Here is a 22508-nt window from a genome sequence, read left to right on the forward strand (position 1 = left end):
TTTAAAGTTGTGTTTTTATGTATTTATCAGCCATATTTTTTTCACAAATAAATTTTTTTTTTTTATTAAAAAAATTATTTCAATATTTATCCTAAAGTAAATATAAGTTTATTTTGAAAACCGGAAAAATTATTTATTACAATATAATTAATTTATATTTTTCCTATGCATATCCTGCTTTTTATCTGCATATTTGTGTGCATATTTTCCAGTTTTTTTTTTTTACTTTTTTCGCTTGCTTATTTTACATTAGTATGTCGCCTTTATTTGTCTCATAATTAGCCAGATGACCTATATTTTATATTTTCATTAAACTACTTTTTAAATATTCAAATACACTTTATTTGGTATCTTTAAATCTTTTAATTATAATGTAAGTACGTCCATATCCATGTTTTACATGTGTTTATTTTTGCTCCTTTCCTATTACTGTCACATTTTGCAGTATAACTTCCAATAAAAAACCACAATAAATGAATAAATATAAAAAAAATGATTGAAATGAAAGAAATCGCATGTCATCATCACATTATAATTTCAAATACATTTTAGTTTAATTAAAAGCGTACGCTTGTGACAAAGTTGTGTAAAATAATTTTTAAAAACGGACGGAGTGTAAAAAAAAGTAAAAGTAGTTCAAACATGCCCACCAAACAAGAATTAATGGACATGATGGATAATCGCTTGCCGGGTGAAGCACTGCCTTTAAGAAATACCGCGCCAGTGCAGCCACCAGCATATCCCGATTTAGAGAGAGTTTCCTATGCATCGCAACATCATATGGAATATCAGCAGCAGCAGCAGCAGCCACAAATTTATACAATACGTCAACCAACAACAACCATAAGTGATTAACGCATTATTTATTATTAACACGATCGATATTTAGGAGATTCATGTGCGGTTATTCGATTCACAACTAGTTATTGAAAAACTCTATTGGGAGAATTTTTGAAAATCTCTTTAAAGATTTTCACTCTTCATAAATGAGTACAGTTACAGGGGAATTTTAGTCCTGTTTCACGATGTCGAAAGAAAAATGATTCGAACAAATTTGTATGAAAACTATTCGAAATAATTTAAATACAAGTAAGAAAGTATGGTCGGTCCGGCCCGACCATATAATACCCTACACTAAGTAAAAGAGCAAAAACATTTTTCTTTTAAAATTTCAATAATTTATATTTTTGAGTGATTTTCGGAAGTGGGCCTTATATGGGGGCTATGGCCAATTATGGACCGATCACCATGAAATTAGGTCGTGTGATTTATGTCTATATTAAAGTTAAATATGTTGAATTTTGTGTGTATACCAACATTTTTAAGCGATTTATGCACGTTAAAGTGATTTTCTGAAGCGGGTATATATGAGAGCTATGACTAATTATGGACCGATCGTAACAAAATTTGGTGGCATGAATTTTGTGTATATAAAAATTATTTGGAGCGCAAGTTGTGGAGATAAAAATATAAATTAAACATTTATTACCGATAAAGTCCAATTTCGGGAGGACATTTGTATGGGGGCTAGGTGAAATAATGGACCGATTTCCGCCAGTTTCAATAGGCTTGGTCCTTGAGACGAAAAAATAATATGTACCAAATTTCATCGAAATATCTTCAAAATTGCGACCTGTACTCTGCGCACAAGGTTTACATGGACAGCCAGCCGACCAGACGGACGGACGGACATCGCTTAATCGACTCAGAAAGTGATTCTAAGTCGATCGGTATACTTTAAGGTGGGTGTTTGACTAATATTGTTGGGCGTTACAAACATCTGCACAAACGCATTATACCCTCCCCATTATGGTGGTGTAGGGTATAAATACTGAGTATTTTTCATGCAAATATTTTCGACTCATTTTTTTGTCGAAATCGTGGAACAGGCAGTTTGTGTCTTTTAATTCAAAATTTGTTTCTATTTAAACGTTATATTTAATTTTTGATTTTTCAAAATCTTTGAAACATATTTGGACATATCGTGGGGGTGCTTGGATAAATCTTGGAATTAGTATCAAAAATGTCTAATCGTTAATGAAAGTTTATGCCGAATTTCATAAATTCTCTTATTTAAGCTAGATAGTAACATGAACTGGCTAGGACTGCTAGATTGTTTTAAAATATGATAATATAGCCGAATATATTGCACGGGCTACCATCAATATCTCGACGTGTTACGAAATTATAAAGACCTCATATTTATAGATGTGAAAGTAATAAGTTTGCAATAATTTTAAAGGGGATATAATGCATTATTTTACAAACCTTTTATTTTCTTTTTCAGACATTCAACCACCTCAATTCGGAACACGTTCTCAATTGGCTAATTGTCCCATGTGTAGTGCGACCCAGATGACTCGATGTGAATATAAAAGTAGTATGATGACTCATATTATTGCCACTATTTTGGGTATCACTACGTAAGTTTTACATAAATTTTAGAAATTCAAGTAATTACAATTTATTTTCCTTCAGATGCTGCTGTTGTTTGCCATACTGTTTTGACAGTTGCAAGAGTGCTCGCCACTACTGTCAGAATTGTGGCAGTTATTTGGGAGGTCATACAAAATAAGAAAAACAAATAGCATTAGTGGATTTATAACTTTAATTTATTTATAGCAGGGGTTAACACAAGCTTTTGCTTCACGATCCCCTTGACCCATTTCATTGAAAGCACAGCCCATTTTCTTTTCATAAATGTACTTATTAAAAATCACAAAAAAAAAACAATATTTAAAGAAACATTTTTATATATGGTGGATTTCATGTCAAGTGAACCAACTTTTGGAATCGATGTCTTCCGATTGGGATAAACCAAGGTTAGTTCCATTCGATAGTAATTCAGACACAATTTTTCAACCAGATCGCTGGAGAATTCTCTGATTTAGAGGGTGTTAAAATTTGACATTTTGGCAGTTGTTTTTATACCCTACGCCACCATAGTGGGGAGGGTATTATGCGTTTGTGCAGATGTTTGTAACGCCCAAAAATATTAGTCTAACACCCATCTTAAAGTATACCGATCGACTTAGAATCACTTTCTGAGTCGATTAAACGATGTCCGTCCGTCCGTCCGTCCGTCCGTCCGTCCGCCCGTCCGCCCGTCCGCCCGTCTGGTTGACAGCCAGCCAGTCCATGTAAACATTGTGCGCAGAGTACAGGTCGCAATTTTGAAGATATTTCGATCAAATTTGGTACATATTACTTTTTCGGCCCAATGACCAAGCCTATTGAAACTGGCTGAAATCGGTCCATTATTTCATCTAGCCCCCATACAAATGTCTGTGTCTGTGTATCTCCACAAATTGAGCTCCAAATAAGTTTTATATATACAAAATTCATATCACCAAATTTTGTTACGATCGGTCCATAATTAGTCATAGCTCCCATATAGACCCGCTTCCGAAAATCACTTTAACGTTTATAAATCGCTTAAAAATGTTGTTATACACACAAAATTCAACATAGTTAACTTTAATATAGACATAAATCACACGACCTAATTTGATGGTGATCGGTCCATAATTGGTTATAGCTCCCATATAAGGCCCACTTTCGAAAATCACTCACGAATATAAATTATTGATATTTTAAAAGAAAAATGTTTTTACTCATTTACTTGGTGTAGGGTATTATATGGTCGGGCTTGACCGATCTATTAAAGGCACCAAGTTCGGGGCTATGAAATCCCTTTGCAAAATATTGAAGAACACAGAAAAAAATGACGACAAATCAATTGTCATATTAATTACCATTTTCGTCAATACAATTATTTTTTTAATTGAAAATGCACCAACATCCGATTTTGTAGATTCAAAAAATATTTTTGTTACTTAAAATTGTTAACACTCAACAATATGTTTTAACAACGAGTTTGTCAAATTAAACAAAAAATTTGTTAATAGTCAACAGTAAAATTTTAACAATAGAGTTTGTAACATTGAATAATTATATTGTTACTAGTTAATTATAGATTTTTCTTATATTAATTAAAAATGCATTTGATGGTTTTAATTGTTATTTTTATTATTATAAACAAATTTACAATTTATTATAATAATAACATACATACATATGTATATAAATTTAAAATATAAAGTTAAAGCTTGTTATGTCCATTATCTCACCTTTTGAACTGCTACAAAGTACAGGTCATTATCACCTTCCACGAACGGTTATACAGATTGTTCCTCTAGTATTGTTCTTAAATGCGTTCCTTCTACATTCGACGCATTTTATGTTGAACAGAGTCCAATAAAAAAAAAAAAAATTTGTATATAAAATCGATGTCCATTTTTTTCCTATTGCAGTATTATATTTACATATTCAACTTACCAATTGTAATACACAAATTTCTTTATAATCCGCAAAAGAAAACATACATACATATTTTTTATGAAACAACAAAATGTTTATATTTTTCTTCAATTTTTATTTTCTTGACACATTTATTTTTGTTACTTTCAATATAATATTCCTATTGAATTTTAACAACTGAAATTGTTAATAAATATCTAAAAGAAATTGCTGATATGAGTATTAAAAAAACATATTCAATTAAAAAATTATTGAAAATTAAAATCATATTTCAAACAAATTTTTTCAATTACTTAATAACTGTTACCATTTTTTTCTGTGAACATATTGTGACATACAAAACAGGTCATAATTTTTGGAAAGCAGCTATGCGATTAGAGTACATGTTGTCTAACTTTTAATTTTACATATAAAATAGGTCTACTTTGGAAGGCTCTGGACCACGCACTAATACGAATTTTGATATTATTTTGCTTTTATAATATTTCCCGAGATGTTATCTTTCAGAAAAATATAAATAATTTTCTTATTTTCTGTACTATTTAAAATTAATGTAAGTACTTTTTTCGAAAAAAATGGCAAAAAAACGATTTTTTTATTTTTTTTTAAGTTTGAATACACATAACTTTTGAATCAGTAAAGGTTTTTAAACAGTTTTTCCTTGCAATTATTAAGAAAAATTGTTGTTAATTCAAAAAAAGATATTTCAAGAAAATCAGGAAAGAATTGGATCCGTTATTAGCAAAAGGTTGGTAGAAAACATAAAATTTTAATTTTCAAATGCGAATAACTCGTAAACTATAAGAGATAATATATGCCTATATGCCGGTTTATTAATTTAGAAATTACAGATTTATTTCCACTTTTTTCTCAGTTCTCCCACTGTGCGATGTCTGTTAAAATAATTTTGGTTTGAAAAGTGCCAGTGTAAAGAGGGTGTGAAAATCAAATTAATTTTAAATGAAAAATACAAATTGAAATTTAGAAAATAACAAGTAAGAGTGCTTTACCGAATCATTAATATTAAAAACTATTTTTGGTGAAAAAACCAAAAATGTTGGTGAACAAATATTTAATAAAAAAAATTTTGCGAGAACAAAATTTTTTTTAAAAAAAAAAAAATTGGTGAAAAAAATTGAAGAATGAGGCCTAGAAATTAAAAATTTGTATGTTATTTTTTAAATATTTGATACGAATATGAATTTAATTGTATTCAAACCTGTAAGGGTCTTCCAATAGCGACTTCCGAATATTGCCAGTTAATATCGGCCATATTGTTGAAGCTACATCTGTCGAATTGGTTGTCATTTATTCAATTTGTAACCCATCTATTCTTCATTCGACTCTCAGCATTACGCTTCCACGAGAGCTTAGAGTCCAAAATTGAATTCAGGAATTTTATATCTCCCGGTGAAAAAACCAGTTCGGTTTTGGTTTTGGACCGTTTTCTCTGGATCATGATAGCAGAACGCTGACAGCTGATTCCATGAGTTCACTTATTGTGGGAAGAAACTTCCCAAGAAAAAAAAGCACAACATCGTCAGCATATGCGACTACTTTGATGCCTATCCTACTGAGTCTGAAATGGATTTTATTTCCGACAAGATTCCACAGGTGTTGAGAGATGAGGCGCTACGAACAAAGTCTCCAATGAACACAAATGAATTAAGGCCCCAAAATTTTATATAGACAAAACCAACAACTAAATTTAGGGACTTATTTCATTTTTGGGGGATTTATTTCATTTTTAAAATTGGGGATTTAATTCATAATGAAATTACTGTTAGGTGTATCAAAAACTGGCTTCACTCACCTATTTATTCTAAACAAGGTTTACATTGACGGCTTTCGGCCCCCAATTTTGGGGTTTTAATTCATTTGCGGTTTGGGACTTCGTTCATTGGGGACTTTGTTCGTAGCGCCGAGAGATGACATCACATTGTTGTGTTACCCTTGTCACAACTTTCCTTGTCCTACCAATACCCATATTAGAGTTAATGACCCTGCTCCTTAGCATATTTCCTGTCCAATTTCTTATCCGCTGATCAACAATTTCTATATCCGAGAAAGATGTCATAACATACTCCTTCTTGTCAAGTGTCCCCTCTATAGTTCCGACAACGTCATGCAAGTCTGTCTCCACCGACCTTCCTTTAAGGTATACATGTTGTGCCCTACAGAAGTTATCAGGGGAGAGGATGTTCTTGACATGGATATCGACCCATTGCGGTGGTAAAATATTATTAAAATAATTTTCTGTATCGTGGTGGGAGCTCATAGTACAATATTCGAATGTCTATGTCAAATTATAGAAAAACATATTTTATGAAAAAGTACCAAAAATAAACACAATTTTTATCCCTTAAGGGTTCGAATTTCCAATAAGTACCAAACTTATATTTTTTATTTTTTAATAAATAAATAATACGATTTAAATTTTGTTTCTATGTTTATTGGTTTAAAAGATACATAGGGTGCCAAGAAAGTACCAAAATACAGTTTTTACCCGTTTTCTCCCCTAAAAGGTTCGAATTTCCAGCTTATTTTTTAAATGGAGTAACATGCAATTTCTGTTTTTGTATCTCTATTAGTTTTGAAGATATAAGATTACCAGATTTACCCGTTTTTACCCTTTTTACCCCCTAAACGTTGGAATTTCCAAAAATCCCTTCTTAGTGGATCGTTTTGGGGAGGGAGGAACCCACAGTTAAAATTTCATGATTCTAGCTTCAGTCGTTTGGGCTGTGCGATGATGAATCAGTCAGTCATTCAGTCAGTCAGTCAGTCAGTCAGTAACGTTACTCTTTTATATATATAGATAGAAGATAAAACAAAACCTTTACATCTGACTAGTACTGGAACAGATCAAAATATAGAGATGGACAGACATTCCACATAGTAACATTTACATTCATAAGGTTAATTGTTTCCAAAATCAATTTTATTTGTAATGTTTTACTCCATTAAGTTTTCATTTTATCAATAAATAAAGATAAATTAAATAAAAAATCTATTTCATTGTCATTAGTAGTACTAGCATAGAAAAAATAGTTAATTTAACTAAACAGATATTTTAATACATAGATAACACAGTGCAACAGTGAAAAAAACACACGATCATGACTATATAGGTTCGACTCTACTACCAAAGGGTAGTTAAACCCTATACTCAGTTTGTCCATTTTGGTGACTGATTTTTTTTTATGGGCCCCCAAAGTTTCTGAAAATCAGTGGGGCCTCTAAAAAAGGTGTCATAAGTTTTTTGTTAACAGCTAATTCAGACTTTGTGATACGGCTTAACTTTATATGGCAATAATATAGCTAAGAGTCCGCCAAATAAATTTTCTTAAAATTTGTTTCCAAAAAATAGCTTTTTCGTGCACTTTTGTTGAAAAAATATAGTAAGAAACATTTTTTTTTTTTACTTTTTTTTAGAATAACTTCCAGGGTGTCCTAATTTTTCACTAACAATATTTGGCAAAGTTGTAACTACGGTAAAGTTGAACAACTCTTGAGAACATATCAATGCATTCTGAACGTGTCTAGTCACTCTAAATAGCACATAAAGATCACTTTGTACCTTAACAATTTTCGTTTTTACTATTTTTTGACGCTAAAACAAAGATTTTTTGTTAAAATAGTATGATCAAGTCCACACTTCTATGTTGTGCTGTATTATTTACAATGTCACACATTTAAAAAAAAATCGCCAAAAAGCGATTTATGATCCGAATGAGCTGAAATTTAAAAAATAGATAGTCCTTGAGAAGGTCTACAAAAATATGCTTGTATATGTAGGTTATCTCTTTTAGTTAAAGAGATATTTAGGTTTAATTTTTTTTTAAATTTTGATCGATCTTTATTTTGTATTTTATATATGATGGGCCTACGGAAGGTCGAAATTAGTTTTTTCTATATGACGTATATTTGCGATAAAATTCTAAAGAAAATAAAACAAATCTGATAACAATTATTTCGTCCCTGTAAAAAGTTACACGCATCCAAAGTTGAAGCATCTTTTTATATACATATTTCAACTTTGTATGCGTGTGTTTTTTTAAGTCTTTTCCCAAAAAAGTGCCCATATTTTTACTTTTATAAAAAGACTAATTTTCTTCGTGGCTATATACACTTTTCTATGATCTGGAAAGATAACTTAATGCAAAAACGTATAAAGTAATATTTGACTAACTTAAGCGGACATTGTAGCCCCCAGCCCTATCCAAACTTGGCCAATTTTGAAACAAAATTTTAGGGTTGAGTAAAAAATTATAAAAACGCAAAGCACCGATCCTCAAAAACTCGTCATATTTGTATAGCCCTATATATTGTTTATACACATACAAAACGTTTTTACTATCATACTGTAAATAACGTCAAAGTGGGCTGTTTTCTAAAAAAAACTAAGTTTTTGGAACACATTTTCCCCGTTTTAGGAATTTCGATGTTTGAAAACAAAGAATGGCAACATTAGTGATGCTATTGACTTAAGAACATTTAGATCTATATTATTTCCAAATTGTATTGTGATGTCTGTAACTGTTCAAATTTTACATTAATTCAAAGTTTTTATTTTTCTTGATGGAAAATCACCATTTTATAATATTGTTATGGTAAAATACGTCCGAAAAAACACAAAAAAACACTCCAAGTCACCGATATCAAAAACTTATATAAAACGCTTATATTTACTCTTCAGAAGCTCCACAAACCTTGCCCACTTTCAAAAATTTTAAAGTTTTTTCATATCTTGCATCAAGCCGGTCTTGCATGATCAAGATTGGATAAAGTGATGCGCCGGGATCATACCGATAATGATATGTCCATTCTTCGTTATTCCAGCACAATAGAGAAGTATACACTCGAACATACATTTTTAACAAAAAATTATTGTTTTAGAATCAAAAAATATTAAAAAACTAAAAATTTTAAGGTATAAAGTGATTTTTGACAGCTATTTAGAATGCCTAGGTATGTTCGGATTGCATTGATATGTTCACAAGAGTTATTCAAATTTACCGTAGCTACAACTTTGTAAGATATTGTTATTGAAAAATTAGGTGTCCCTGGAAGTTATTCTAAAAAAGTAAAAAAAAAAATGTCTTCATATATTTTTTCAACAAAAGTGCACGAAAAAGCTATTTTTTGGAAACAAGTTTTAACAAAATTTATTTGGCGGACTCTTAGCTATATTATTGCCATATAAAGTTAAGCCGTATCACAAAGTATGAATTAGCTGTTAACCAAAAACTGATGACACCTTTTTTAGAGGCCCCACTGATTTTGGGGGCCCATAAAAAAAAATCGGTCACCAAAATGGGCAAACTGAGTATAGGGTTTTAATACCCCTTGGTAGTAGAGTCGAACCTATACCGTCATGATCTTGTGTTTTTCCAAAAGTCTCCATTTGTTGCATAGTGTAATTTACCAAAAATAAAAGTATAAATTAGCTTTGCTATCATTTGTAATTTTGAAAAGTTTATAAGAAAGTTTAACAAATATTTTTAGTGATTTTTCGAACAAGGAAATCAACAAATATTTTAGGCATATTTACTAAATAACTTTGTAAATGTCATTCCCTTGCTCTTAGTTAAATTTATACTATATTTTTAGGCAATATTACCTATAGAATTTTTTGTGTGTAGTCATGGCGTGGATTAAGATATAATCATGAAAAAGATGTAACTTCTAAATAAAATATAGTAGATTTTGTTTATTTACTTCAAAAAATTATTTTATTTAAGACAATTCACAATAGAAATTAAATTTAATTTAAAGTTGTTTGTTATTATAAAACGTTATAATTAATCTATTTCGATTTAAATTATTTTTTTTTTAGTTAAAATATTTATTCAGTGTGATGAAATTAAAACATTAGCTATAAATACTAATACATTTGTATGTACTAATTTTAGATAAGGCTTAATTATATAGAAATTTAATAAAATAAAATTATAATTATAATAATAGCACTTGAAATTATTACTTTTAACGTTCATAAGCTCCCAAATATGTGTTACAGGTGGGACAATAGTGTTCCACATTGCGAGCACAACCGGTACAATACAAGCAACCAGCACAAGGACAGCAACTGAAACCATAGAAAAGGACTCGTAATGAAAACAAAAGTACTTTTACTTACACCCCCATTTAATTCAAGAAATTAGTTCCAGAAATTACCCGAAAACACATAAAAGCAAGGCCAAAAGATGAGTTTTATTTGAGGCCTTAAATTCGGCATTTGTGGTCACAATCGTTTGACAGACTGGACAGTGTGCCTGTTGAGATTCCGGTCCCAGTGGTGTTGACATGTCGCTGTTTTATAAAATACTAATAACAAAATTCTATAAAACAAATCAATTTCACAACAACTCAAATGTTGTCAGGTGTGTTTGTCTAATAAGCATTCATTTTCATATTCAACTAATTGTTCAATGTCATGCTCATTAAACCGGCGCTTGGTTTTAGGGGAATTTTGTAGGAATTTACTTGGTTCTAAAGACAATTAATACAAAATTTCTATAAAATCGGGATATTTTAACTGTTTGGCTTCAATTAGCTTTAGCTATTGGGTGAAGGACTTAATTTACAATAGATGGCGTATTTACGCGAGTTTTTTATTTAATAACTTATACTTATGTCATTTTGAAGGGTACATGGATAGTATATCTGTCATTTCTTCTCACTTGGTTATTGAACAACAAATTTTTATTGCTTCGAAAATGTCGAATTTTGTGCCAACAAAGCGTCATCTGCAGGAAGTTTTGCTTCACTTCTTTAATTTGAAAACAAGTTTCGCTGAATGACACCGATTGCTCACCAAAGCTTATGGTGAATGTGTTCCATCGGTTTCAAGGTGCGAGATATGATTCGTTCTGTTCAGAAGGGGTGATTTAGACATGGAAGACAAAGATCGTCCTAGCCAGCCATAAAAAAGTTTGAAGACCATGAATTGGAGGCATTACTCCGTGAAAATTGTTGTGAAACTCAAATCATTGTAAGCTTCTCAAGCAGTAATTTCAAAAAGTTTGTGAGCAGCAGGATTCATCCAAAAGCAGGAAAATTTGTTACCATACGAATTGAAGCCGGAAGCGTAAGAGATCGTACGGGAAGCCCGGCCAACCAACCAACCGAATCGACACCAAAACGAAATATCCATGTCGCTGAGGTAATTTTCTGTATTTGGTGGGAGCAAAAGGGTCCTATCTGAAATGGGAAATGGGGTACCATACGAATTGAAGCCGGAAGCGTAAGAGATCGTACGGGAAGCCCGGCAACTGGATTCATCCAAAAGCAGGAAAATTTGTTACCATACGAATTGAAGCCGGAAGCGTAAGAGATCGTACGGGAAGCCCGTCCAACCAACCAACCGAATCGACACCAAAACGAAATACCCATGTCGCTGAGGTAATTTTCTGTATTTGGTGGGATATGATTCCTTCGGTTCAGAAGGGGTGATTTAGAAATGGAAGACAAAGATCGTACTAGCCAGCCATAAAAAAGTTTGAAGACCTTGAATTGGAGGCATTACTCCGTGAACATTTTTGTGAAACTCAAATCATTGTAAGCTTATCAAGCAGAAATTTCAAAAAGTTTGTGAGCAGCAGGATTCATCCAAAAGCAGGAAAATTTGTTACCATACGAATTGAAGCCGGAAGCGTAAGAGATCGTACGGGAAGCCCGGCCAACCAACCAACCGAATCGACACCAAAACGAAATATCCATGTCGCTGAGGTAATTTTCTGTATTTGGTGGGAGCAAAAGGGTCCTATCTGAAATGGGAAATGGGGTACCATACGAATTGAAGCCGGAAGCGTAAGAGATCGTACGGGAAGCCCGGCAACTGGATTCATCCAAAAGCAGGAAAATTTGTTACCATACGAATTGAAGCCGGAAGCGTAAGAGATCGTACGGGAAGCCCGTCCAACCAACCAACCGAATCGACACCAAAACGAAATACCCATGTCGCTGAGGTAATTTTCTGTATTTGGTGGGATATGATTCCTTCGGTTCAGATGGGGTGATTTAGAAATGGAAGACAAAGATCGTACTAGCCAGCCATAAAAAAGTTTGAAGACCTTGAATTGGAGGCATTACTCCGTGAACATTTTTGTGAAACTCAAATCATTGTAAGCTTATCAAGCAGAAATTTCAAAAAGTTTGTGAGCAGCAGGATTCATCCAAAAGCAGGAAAATTTGTTACCATACGAATTGAAGCCGGAAGCGTAAGAGATCGTACGGGAAGCCCGGCCAACCAACCAACCGAATCGACACCAAAACGAAATATCCATGTCGCTGAGGTAATTTTCTGTATTTGGTGGGAGCAAAAGGGTCCTATCTGAAATCTAGCTTAAATCTGACCCGAAAACGCCCAGAATATGCGGCCAGACATGAAACTGTAATGTTCCATCATGACAACACTCGGACTCATGTTGAAATACCTATTTAGAAGTATTTAGAATGATGAAGTGGTTGGGAAGTTTTGCCTTACGCGCGTTATAGTCCAGCCCTTGCCCAGTCCGACTACTATTTGTGTCGATGGAAGCAGATCGCTCTCTGTGGGATACGCTTGGTCTCAAAAGATGGGCAGTTCTTTTTGATCTGAATCTATATGTTGTCAGAAAGATGGGAAAAGGTCATAGCTAACAATGGCCAATACTTTGAATAAATCCCGCGATTTTAAGTCATTCCAACAACTTTTTATACCCTTCACCTTCGTGAGAAGGGTATATATAAGTTTGTCATTCCGTTTGTAATTTCCACAATATAATTTTCCGACCCTATAAATTATATATATTCTGGATCCTTATAGATAGCGGAGTCGATTAAGCCATGACCGTCAGTCTGTCTGTTGAAATCAACTTTCCGAAGCCCCCAAACACGATTCATACATTAATATCTCCGGAATTATTCCGTCTCGGTTGCTATTTATAATCGAGAAAATCGGCCCAGAAATGGCTAAGATATAAGGAAAAAACCAGGACAACAACGATTTTTTACCTATATCTGGATTACTAGTCATTAATACAGACAATATGGATATCTAATGATAGATATTTCAAAGATTTTTGCAACGACGTATATAAGAACATATTAAGTTGGACCTACAATGGGTCAAAATCGGAAAAAATATCTTTTAACCCGAATTTTTTTTTCACCAAAATTTTTTTTCGCTAAATATTAAAAAAAAAATTTAAAAAACTAAAAAAAATGTTTTAAAAAAAAATTAAAAATTTTTTTTCCAAAAAATTAAATAAACAATTTTGGAAAAAAAATAAATTTAAATTTGTTTACCTAAAAATATTTAAAATTTGTATTTTGAAGTATAATTTGGTGAAGGGTATAGTTTTTAACAGGTATTGCAAGATGTGGCCGATTGTTGTCATGATGCAATATTACAGTTCTTGACCTCCAAAGATGATCTGTTCTTTTGCCACGGTATCCATATATTGCCAGAAAGATTGGAAAAGGTCATAGCTAACAATAGACAAGAATAAATTTATATTGTACAAATGTTTCAAAATAAGTGATTTCAGGGGCAGTTCTAATGCTAATAGAATGTTTTTCATTTGTTGTTCCAGAAAAAGGCTTAAGTGAGTTTAAGCGCAGGTCTAATGATTTTAGGGTAGAAGCAGAATTTTTCAATGACAATGTTGTCATATGTAGACGAATAATGTTGATTTTTTTTTTCAATGTTTAAGTAGTTATTTACGGTGTTATCTTTAAACCGAAATCAAAAGTAAACTAATTGTATGGTTTTACAGGTTATTTGACCATGTCCTTAGAGGATTATTAATACAGTTCTGAACTTACTGTTGAATCTAGTATTAATGCTAGATTCAACATACTCGATACTCTGTTAGAGTATCGAAAGCGAAATCGATTATAAATTTCTATTGAAGTTTATGCATATTTTAATTATTGTAATAAATTTGTTTTAGCGTTTTAAATTTAAGTTATTTCCCATTTACTAATTGCACATATTTACACCGTGTTACAAAATTCCACTTTTTAGTACACACCATAAGCTATTGTGGGTTGCATTCCTTATATAGGAATTAATATAACAGAGCACCCGAGCAAACACGGCAGCCATCTAGCTTTCTCATACCCAAGTGATCATTCAAAATTGAAACCACTGAGCCATGTGCGATGCCTAAAACTTCTACAATCTCTCGCACTTTCAATCTGCAATCGGGTGTAGAGACTTCAACTGGGCGTCCTGAACGTTCGGCATCTCCCGTGATTCTACGGCCTCATCAAAATTCAGTAAACCAATTTTTTACCATTGAAATTGATGTTGCAGAGTTCCCATAGTATTTATCAAGTTTTGCTTTGAGTGATGGTTTTTTTCCGCAAAAAACGAATTTCAGCAGACGAATTTCACTCTTTTCCATTTTCTTCTCAAGTCACGCAACTAAACGACGCATCTTGTTCAAATTCTGACAGGAGTCAACTGACAGATGCCTGTTGATAGAAGCAGTTATTGACCCATTCTCGTCCAATATCTATACAAAATATCAATTTTACGAGCATTTTTTATATGATTTGTTTGTAATGTCTTATGGAATTCATGATATGTAAAATAGTGACGTTACCGACTCACTGACTCATTCATAATCGCACAGCCCTCCCCTCAAATAGATCCACATTTTGAATTTTTGGAAATTTGAATTTTTAGGTTATAGTGCCAAACAGTTTGGAATTTTTTTAAAACATACATTTTCTTAAGGAAATTAAAACAGTTTTGTTTGAGGCATATCTGTGTCGCAAAAGCTAACTCCAAAATTAAGTATATTGAAATTGTACTTGAAATGTTTTCAAGGGGGGAATCGGCAAATTCATACTTTTTCTTCCAATGATAGTTTTGAATATTTTAAATTATTGAACATACAAACATTAATTTTATCAGGAATGCTTCTAAGTGAAGTAGGAATCATGGTAAAGCGGTCTTAAAAGCCGAAGATGAGGATGGAAATGCAGTAACGGTTAATGGATCACGCTATAGCGAGATGTTAACAACTCAATTTTAGCCAATTATTGATGTCGTGGATATCACTGACATGTTTCAACATGAAGGTGCCACATGTCACACAGCCAATGAACCGATCAATTTATTGCAAACCAAATTTCCCGATCGCATAATTTCACAAAAATCAGCTGTTTGTGTGATTTTACACCACTGGATTATTTTTTGTGGGGCTATGTTAAGAATAGAGTCGAGCAGCAGTATTCACCCAAAAGCAAGGAATTTGGATATCATACGAATTGAAGGCGAGAGACCTTGAAAGACGATTTTGCATGTCCGAAATGTTGTATGGAACGCTATAAAAGAAAATTGGTTTTGCACCGCATCATTACTTGTGATGAAAAATGGATCCATTACATTTACACGAAGCATAAGAGGCCCGGCCAACCAGATGAATCAAGACCAATGTCAAATATACATGGCGATATTGTCTGTATTTGATGGGATTATGATCTGCTAAAATCTGACCAGACGATCACAGGGAACCTATAACGAACGTAACTGATTCGTTTGAAGCGAGCATTTTCCGAAAAACATCCCAGAATATGTGGCCTGACATGAAACCGTAATATTCCATCATGACAACGCTCGACCACATGTTTCAATACCTGTTAAAAAGTATTTTGAATGATGAATTGGTTGGGAAGTTTTACCTCATCCGCTTTATTGTTCAGACCGTGCCCCCTCCAACTCCTATACAGAAAAAAACAGATTCGTGGTAGCAACCGAATTTGTAGCCAATCGAGTGATTCTGTCTTACTGAATGAAGTTTACAGTTGTAGGTACAAAGTTTTAGAAGATGTAACAAAATATTGGTTGTTTCAACCGAAATTCTTCTTTATCAACGATTTCTCTGGGATACTTTTTACTTTGGAACAGAGTATCCGATATTGGCTTGATTCGTTCTTGACCTCAAAAGATGAGCAGTTCTTTTGACTCGGAATCAATATGTTGCCAGAAAGATGGGAAAAGTTCATAGCCAATACTTTGAATAAATTAATATTGTACAACATAAAAACTGAAAATTTCATAAGATCCCTCATGTTTAAACCATACATCCCATAAGTATTTACAAATTCTGAGGAATTCCCGATAGTGAACATTTTTTTTTATTATTCCCGAAAATTGAAAAAGTCTGAGAAATTACGAACCCTACACTATTCATAAAATGATCTGATTTATATGGCAAAAGATAAGATCAACTCCGAACAGAGATTTAGTTGGAGATAAAGGGAATGAAATTTAATTCGAAAATCTATGTCCATGCAAATGAATCCAATGTCCATAAATAGCATTCTCCTGTTCTGTTTTTTGTTTGAAAATATTTAAGTTTTTCAAATATTTTTCAAGTATAAAACATAATTATATTCGCATTCAAGTCAAATTCCAACAAAGTGCTTGAATTATTGGGGCTTTATTGAATATGGGGTACTAATGGGACTTACTTAATAAGAGGGCGAATAATAGTTCTAGATTCTTATAATATAGGAATACTAACAAACTCAAACTCCTGCAATCGATTCCGTAATCCTCCGACTTATAGCCCAGCATATTACAATTTAGTCTATCAGGGCACTCTATTCTATACTCACTACTATGGAGCAATAAATGCTACCAAAAAAATAATGTTATTTTGTTTCCATTTTAAAAGTAAATTTGTAATAAAATACTTTAATACTTCCTGCTAAATTTGTAAGTCATTTCCCTATTAAAATGATATTATTATATCCTCTTACTAGTAACAAAAACTAAGTACTTATTCAACTTTCTTATATGATATTAATTTTAATTAATTTTCAGTGTAAAAAATTCATGTCTTTACAAGCACTTAAAGTTAAAATGAACTAAATTATCAAAATTATAATGTTGTAATATTGAGGCTAAAAGTTGAGCAAATATTATTTAATTTAACTAAAATATTTCTATATAAAAACAATATTTCCCAGCTGCAACAGTTAAAAAACGTTAAAATGTTTAAACTAAAAGATTCTTTAAATATTGATTTTAAGCATTTTGCTTTCTTAGTACTTGGTGTAATAATTTTCTTTAAAATTTTTCAAAAATATTACAAATATCAAGATATAACTTCCAAAATTCCCACGGTCTATGGTCTGCCACTAGTGGGCACGGTTTTCCAAGTGCTACCCATGACAAGTAAGTAGAATTGATTTTAAAAGAGTTTGGTAGTTTGTAAATTTATTCCCTTAAAGAATTTTTATACAAACTTGGTGCTTATTTTGGCAAATTAAAATCCTTAACATTTCTCACCTGGCTGGGCATGGAGCCTCTGATTGTAACCATTGATCCGGAATTAATAAAAACTATTTTAAATTCCGAAGAATTTCTAAATAAAGCTGATGTTTTGTATAAATCCATGGATAATGCTTTGCCAAATGGTTTAATAACCAGTAAAGGTATTTATTTTTCTTCAAAAAAATATTTGGAGGATTCAAACGGTCTGCTATTAGGTCGTATTGTCATAATATCGTAAATATTTTTTTAGTTTAAACAAATTCTTGTTGTGCTGCAAACAAAAAAAGTGTTATTTTATGACAAACCAATAAACATAGTTCTAAAAGTCGTATTAGTTTATAACTTTTTTGTTTGAAACCCAACAAAAATTTATTTAAACTAAACAAGTAAGGAATACCCTACACTAAGTAAAAGGCAAAAACATTTTTCTTTTAAAATTTCAATAATTTATATGTTTGAGTGATTTTCGGAAGTCCGCCATATATGGGGGCGGACTTATGGACCGATCACCATGAAATTAGGTCGTGTCATTTATGTCTATATTAAAGTTAAGTATGTTGAATTTTGTGTGTGTACCAACACACGACCTGTACTCTGCGCACAAGGTTTACATGGACAGCCAGCCAACCTACCAGACGGACGGACGGACGGACATCGTTTAATCGACTCAGAAAGTGATTCTAAGTCGATCGGTGTACTTTAAGGTGGGTGTTACACTAATATTTTTGGGCGTTACAAACATCTGCACAAACGCATTATACCCTCCCCACTATGGTGGTGTAGGATATAAAAATATTGTATGACATTATGACAATACGACCTAGTAGGAGACCGTTTGAATCCCCCAATTGTTTAATTAGTTTTATTTATTTTTAAATAGTTTTCAAATGGAAACATAATCGCAAATTAATGAATCCCTCTTTTACGCCTCAAATTCTTCAACGTTTTATACCGATGTTTCAACGAGGCACTGAGAAAATTGCTCAACATTTTGAGTCTCTACAAGATGGGAGAGAGCATTCTATTTTCGATTTCTTACAAAAGCGTATAATGGAGATTGCATTGGGTAAGTTGTAATTAGTTTTGATTTGGTATTCGAAAGACCTCTAAGTAGGGTCAGGGGTTTTAAAATAATTTATATATTTGATAAAGATTTAAATTAATGTTTTTATATCATGTTTTAGAAACAATAATGGGAGTGGAGCTGAATACAAAACATAGTGATGAACTTGTGGCGAAAATGCATACGTAAATTTAAATAACTTGAATTATACCATTTCAATTATTTCCTATTTGTTATCATTTCAGATTGATGGAAAATATATCTTTGGAAACAGCATTGTCACCCATGAAATTAGGTTTTATAGTACGGACTTCTTCTTATTACAAAATTTTGGAGTATTTGCAGACATTTTTAAAAAGTGTAAGTGATTAACAAATGAGATACCTACCCTTCACTAAAGTATAACACTGTGAGAATTTACTAAGTCATGGAAATATAACGTGATAAAAGACCAAAAAAAAGAAAGTTTTGCCCAAAGTCATGTACTTTTTTTAGGGGCATCGGTATCATTTCTGTCATTTTTGCAAAAATGTGACCATTTTCTCAGGCTCATAACTTGCAAACAGTTAGGAATTTTGATTTACTCTCTGAGGCAAAGTTGTAGCCCTTATCATAAAGAACAAAAATTGTGAACATATAAAATCAAAAAACTTCATCTTCAAGATTAAACTTTAAAAAAATCGAAATAAATTTAGAAATACATTTGTTTAAGTATGCCTAAAAGTCTGCTTTAGTTTATGAGCCAAAACAGTTAATTCCTTTAGTTTTTTCTTACTAACTTATATTGACCTACCTAAAGGGTGTTAAGAATCATTCCTAGGAAGTTCATATATTCTAGATAGTTGTTTATTGAGATCTTAAGTACATTTTTGTAGTTCATCGTTTCCTTGAATTTTGAACGGTTTGCTACCTATGGACCTGAGAAGGGGAAAAAAGGTAAAAAAGATCGATTTTTTTTAATGTATTTTGCGATTTTGTGCTTGAATGAAGTTGTTTTGATTTTATATGTTCAAAATTTTTGTTCTTTATGAATAGGGTTACAACTTTGCATCAGAGAGTAAATCGAAATTCCTAACTGTTTGCAAGATATTAGCCTGAGAAAATTATCACTTTTTTTTGAAAAAATGATACCAATGCCCCAAATCTTTGGGGGCCCATAAAAAAAGTGCATGACTTTGGGCAAAACTGGGAGACACGTTTATTTTTATACCCTTCACCTTCGTAAGAAGGGTGTATATAAGTTTGTAATTACCACAATATAATTTTCCGACCCTATAAATTTATATATTCTGGATCCATATAGATAGCGGAGTCGATTAAGCCATGTCCGCCTGTCTGTCTGTTGAAATCAATTTTCTGAAGACCCCAGATATCTTCGGGATCCAAATCTTCAATAATTCTGTCAGATATGCTTTCGAGAAGTTTCCTATTTAAAATCAGCAAAATCTGTGGACCGATTTTGTTGATTTTAATGGCTGAGATATGAGGAAAAAACCAGGACAACCTCGATTTTTGAACTATATCTGGATTACTAAGTCATTAATATAGACAATATGGATATCTAATGATAGATATTTCAAAGAGCTTTGCAACTACGTATATAAGACCATAGTAAGTTGGACCTACAATGGGGCAAAGTCGGAAAAAATATTTTTTAACCCGAATTTATTTTTCATCAAAAAAAAAAAATTTTAAAACCAATTTTTTTTAAAAAAAAAAAATTAGAAAAAAAATTTTTCCAAAAAATGAAACCAAAAAATATTTAAAATTTGTATTTTGAAGTATAATTTGGTGAAGGGTATATAAGATTCGGCACAGCCGAATATAGCTCTCTTACTTGTTGTTGTTGGTCTTTCATCGTAGTGGTGTCCGTTGTGTTTATTTTTTTCGTATTGCACTGTGTAATTTATGAAAAATATTAAAAACAACTTTTGAACAAAATTTTTGGTCCAAAAAAAGGTCATGAAATTTTTTACTCGTAACTGAAGATTTTAGAGATGTTTGGCAAATCCAAAAAATATTCTTGTTGTACTCGACAACACCTTTTAGAAAAATAGTAACACTTTCCGGTTCTTAACTGAAAGGGCAATACTGCTCCCGTCAACAGTCATCTGTCAGTTGACTACTGTCAAAATTTGAAGCTGCTTGATTTAGTTTCTGAGCCATTGATAGCCGACAACCTCTTGACTTGAGGAGAAATTGGAAAAAAACTGAATTTCGTCCCTTATTTTTATTATTTTTTGCGGAAAATAACCATTACCAAACCAATGCTAAGCTTGATATATAAATACTATAGGCACTCAGCACCATCAATTTCTATGGTAAAAATGTCATTTCCTGATTTTCGATGTGGCCGTACAAGCACCGAGGATACCGAACATATTGGACGCCTAGTTGAGGACTCTACAACCGAAACAATTGAAAAAATCATGATATGGTGTTGGCCGATCGGAGATTGAAAGTGCGAGGGATTGTGGAAGGCATAGGCATCTCACATGCCTCAGTGGTTTCAATTTTTCATGATCACTTGGGTATAGGAAAGCTTTCGTTAAGAAAGTGCATAGAGCTCAAAGGAGACAATGTTGAAAACCCTGGCTGTTAAAAATTAGCCATTAAATTGTTTAATTTGTTATAAAAATCTTAAAATCTGAAAAAGATCATGGAATAATTTCAGTTAAATAAATAACATTCTATTGCAGATTATTTCCCGCAAAGCCGCTGATGTCACTAATCAAGGCTGCGAATTCTTTTTAAATCGTGCCTTAAAATACCAACAACAAGGATTATTTCAGGCCAGGGATACAATAACCGAAACCTATACTATGATAAGTGGGGTAAGAGCCAACTATAATTGATTTATTTAAATAAAGCACCGTTTAAAAAACTTATTTACTCCCCAGTCCTATGAAACTACCTCCACTACTCTATACTCTCTAATCGTTATGTTGGCCATGCACCCCCTGGTGCAAGAGAAACTATATCAGGATGTCATTGAAATTATACCAGCCACTGACGCAATTGTTTATGAACATTTGGAACAATTGCCCTATTTACAAATGGTTTTAAGTGAAACATTACGTTTGGTGCCACCCATACCATTTATAGGTCGAGAGGCTTTGGAAAGTTGCACGCTAACTAAAGATCTAACTATACCACGGGATTTTCAAATATTGATTCCAATATTTCATTTGCATCGTAGTACAACGTTGTGGGGAGCAAATGCCCATAAATTTAATCCTGATAATTTTTTAGATGCAGAGAAAGATAGGCGTCATCCATATGCTTATGTACCATACTCAAAGGGTGTCAGGAATTGTATTGGTTGGTATTATATTGTTTTAATCAGGTTTTTTTTATAACTAATAAAACTTGTTGTTTTTGGTTTTAGGCTGGCGCTATGCCGATATTTCTTTGAAATTTGTGCTCTTGGGCCTGCTGAGACAATATAAATTTGTCACCTCGTTCGCCTATGAAGATTTGTATTTTGTTCAGAAGATAAGTCTTCAGTATTTAAGGGAGCCTAAAATAAAAATCATCAAAAGAAATTGAAGAATTTTAAAATGTAATTGATAGTTTGAAAGTTGGGCGTATTGGAATGTTAGTCGGGGTTTACGGTTTCAATAATTGTATTCTATTCTATTCACAATAATTTAATTGTGAATAGAATAGAATATATAATTTGTAATTGTTTTGTAATATAAAATACATATCTAAAATATATAAAATAGTGAAACAAAAAATTATTTATAATTTCAGGGTTATTTTATTGAAAAGTAAATTATGGGGAAGAAAATATTTTGGTGAAAAATTAATATTTTTTGGCGAATTTTTTTTGTGAACATA

At 32.3% G+C, this 22508-nt stretch overlaps 3 protein-coding genes across 3 annotated transcripts; 2 read left to right on the plus strand and 1 right to left on the minus strand.

The window, feature by feature from the left end:
* The first annotated feature begins 623 nt into the window (after nucleotides 1-623).
* On the plus strand, nucleotides 624-2642 carry LOC135962352 (lipopolysaccharide-induced tumor necrosis factor-alpha factor homolog). The gene is made up of 3 exons (XM_065514236.1): nucleotides 624-847; nucleotides 2288-2423; nucleotides 2479-2642. The coding sequence occupies exons 1-3, from the start codon at nucleotides 643-645 to the stop codon at nucleotides 2573-2575; spliced, it is 438 nt and encodes a 145-aa protein (XP_065370308.1). The 5' UTR covers nucleotides 624-642; the 3' UTR covers nucleotides 2576-2642.
* Nucleotides 2643-10308: 7666 nt separating this feature from the next.
* On the minus strand, nucleotides 10309-10631 carry LOC135959761 (lipopolysaccharide-induced tumor necrosis factor-alpha factor homolog). The gene is made up of 2 exons (XM_065510817.1): nucleotides 10501-10631; nucleotides 10309-10411 (listed from the first exon to the last, which is right to left on the minus strand). Exons 1-2 carry the CDS (start codon nucleotides 10629-10631, stop codon nucleotides 10309-10311), a joined length of 234 nt encoding a protein of 77 aa, XP_065366889.1.
* Nucleotides 10632-18652: 8021 nt separating this feature from the next.
* On the plus strand, nucleotides 18653-22281 carry LOC135959588 (probable cytochrome P450 313a4). Its single transcript, XM_065510548.1, has 6 exons — nucleotides 18653-18668; nucleotides 18787-18850; nucleotides 18911-19025; nucleotides 21365-21499; nucleotides 21566-21986; nucleotides 22054-22281. Exons 1-6 carry the CDS (start codon nucleotides 18653-18655, stop codon nucleotides 22212-22214), a joined length of 912 nt encoding a protein of 303 aa, XP_065366620.1. The 3' UTR covers nucleotides 22215-22281.
* Nucleotides 22282-22508: the final 227 nt, after the last annotated feature.

The sequence above is a fragment of the Calliphora vicina genome, chromosome 5, assembly GCF_958450345.1.
Source record: "Calliphora vicina chromosome 5, idCalVici1.1, whole genome shotgun sequence".
Classification (NCBI taxonomy): Eukaryota; Metazoa; Arthropoda; class Insecta; order Diptera; family Calliphoridae; genus Calliphora; species Calliphora vicina.

Excerpts from the sequence above, each read along its gene's own strand:
- LOC135962352 (XM_065514236.1), top strand. The coding sequence starts at position 643 with ATGCCCACCAAACAAGAATTAATGGACATGATGGATAATCGCTTGCCG. Across the intron at positions 848-2,287 it reads TCAACCAACAACAACCATAA|ACATTCAACCACCTCAATTC; the intron begins GTGATTAACGCA and ends TTTCTTTTTCAG. Across the intron at positions 2,424-2,478 it reads ACTATTTTGGGTATCACTAC|ATGCTGCTGTTGTTTGCCAT; the intron begins GTAAGTTTTACA and ends ATTTTCCTTCAG.
- LOC135959588 (XM_065510548.1), top strand. Across the intron at positions 18,851-18,910 it reads CTTGTGGCGAAAATGCATAC|ATTGATGGAAAATATATCTT; the intron begins GTAAATTTAAAT and ends TTATCATTTCAG. Across the intron at positions 21,500-21,565 it reads CCTATACTATGATAAGTGGG|TCCTATGAAACTACCTCCAC; the intron begins GTAAGAGCCAAC and ends TTTACTCCCCAG.
- LOC135959761 (XM_065510817.1), bottom strand. The coding sequence starts at position 10,631 with ATGTCAACACCACTGGGACCGGAATCTCAACAGGCACACTGTCCAGTC. Across the intron at positions 10,412-10,500 it reads TTGCTTTTATGTGTTTTCGG|TTGCTGTCCTTGTGCTGGTT; the intron begins GTAATTTCTGGA and ends CTATGGTTTCAG.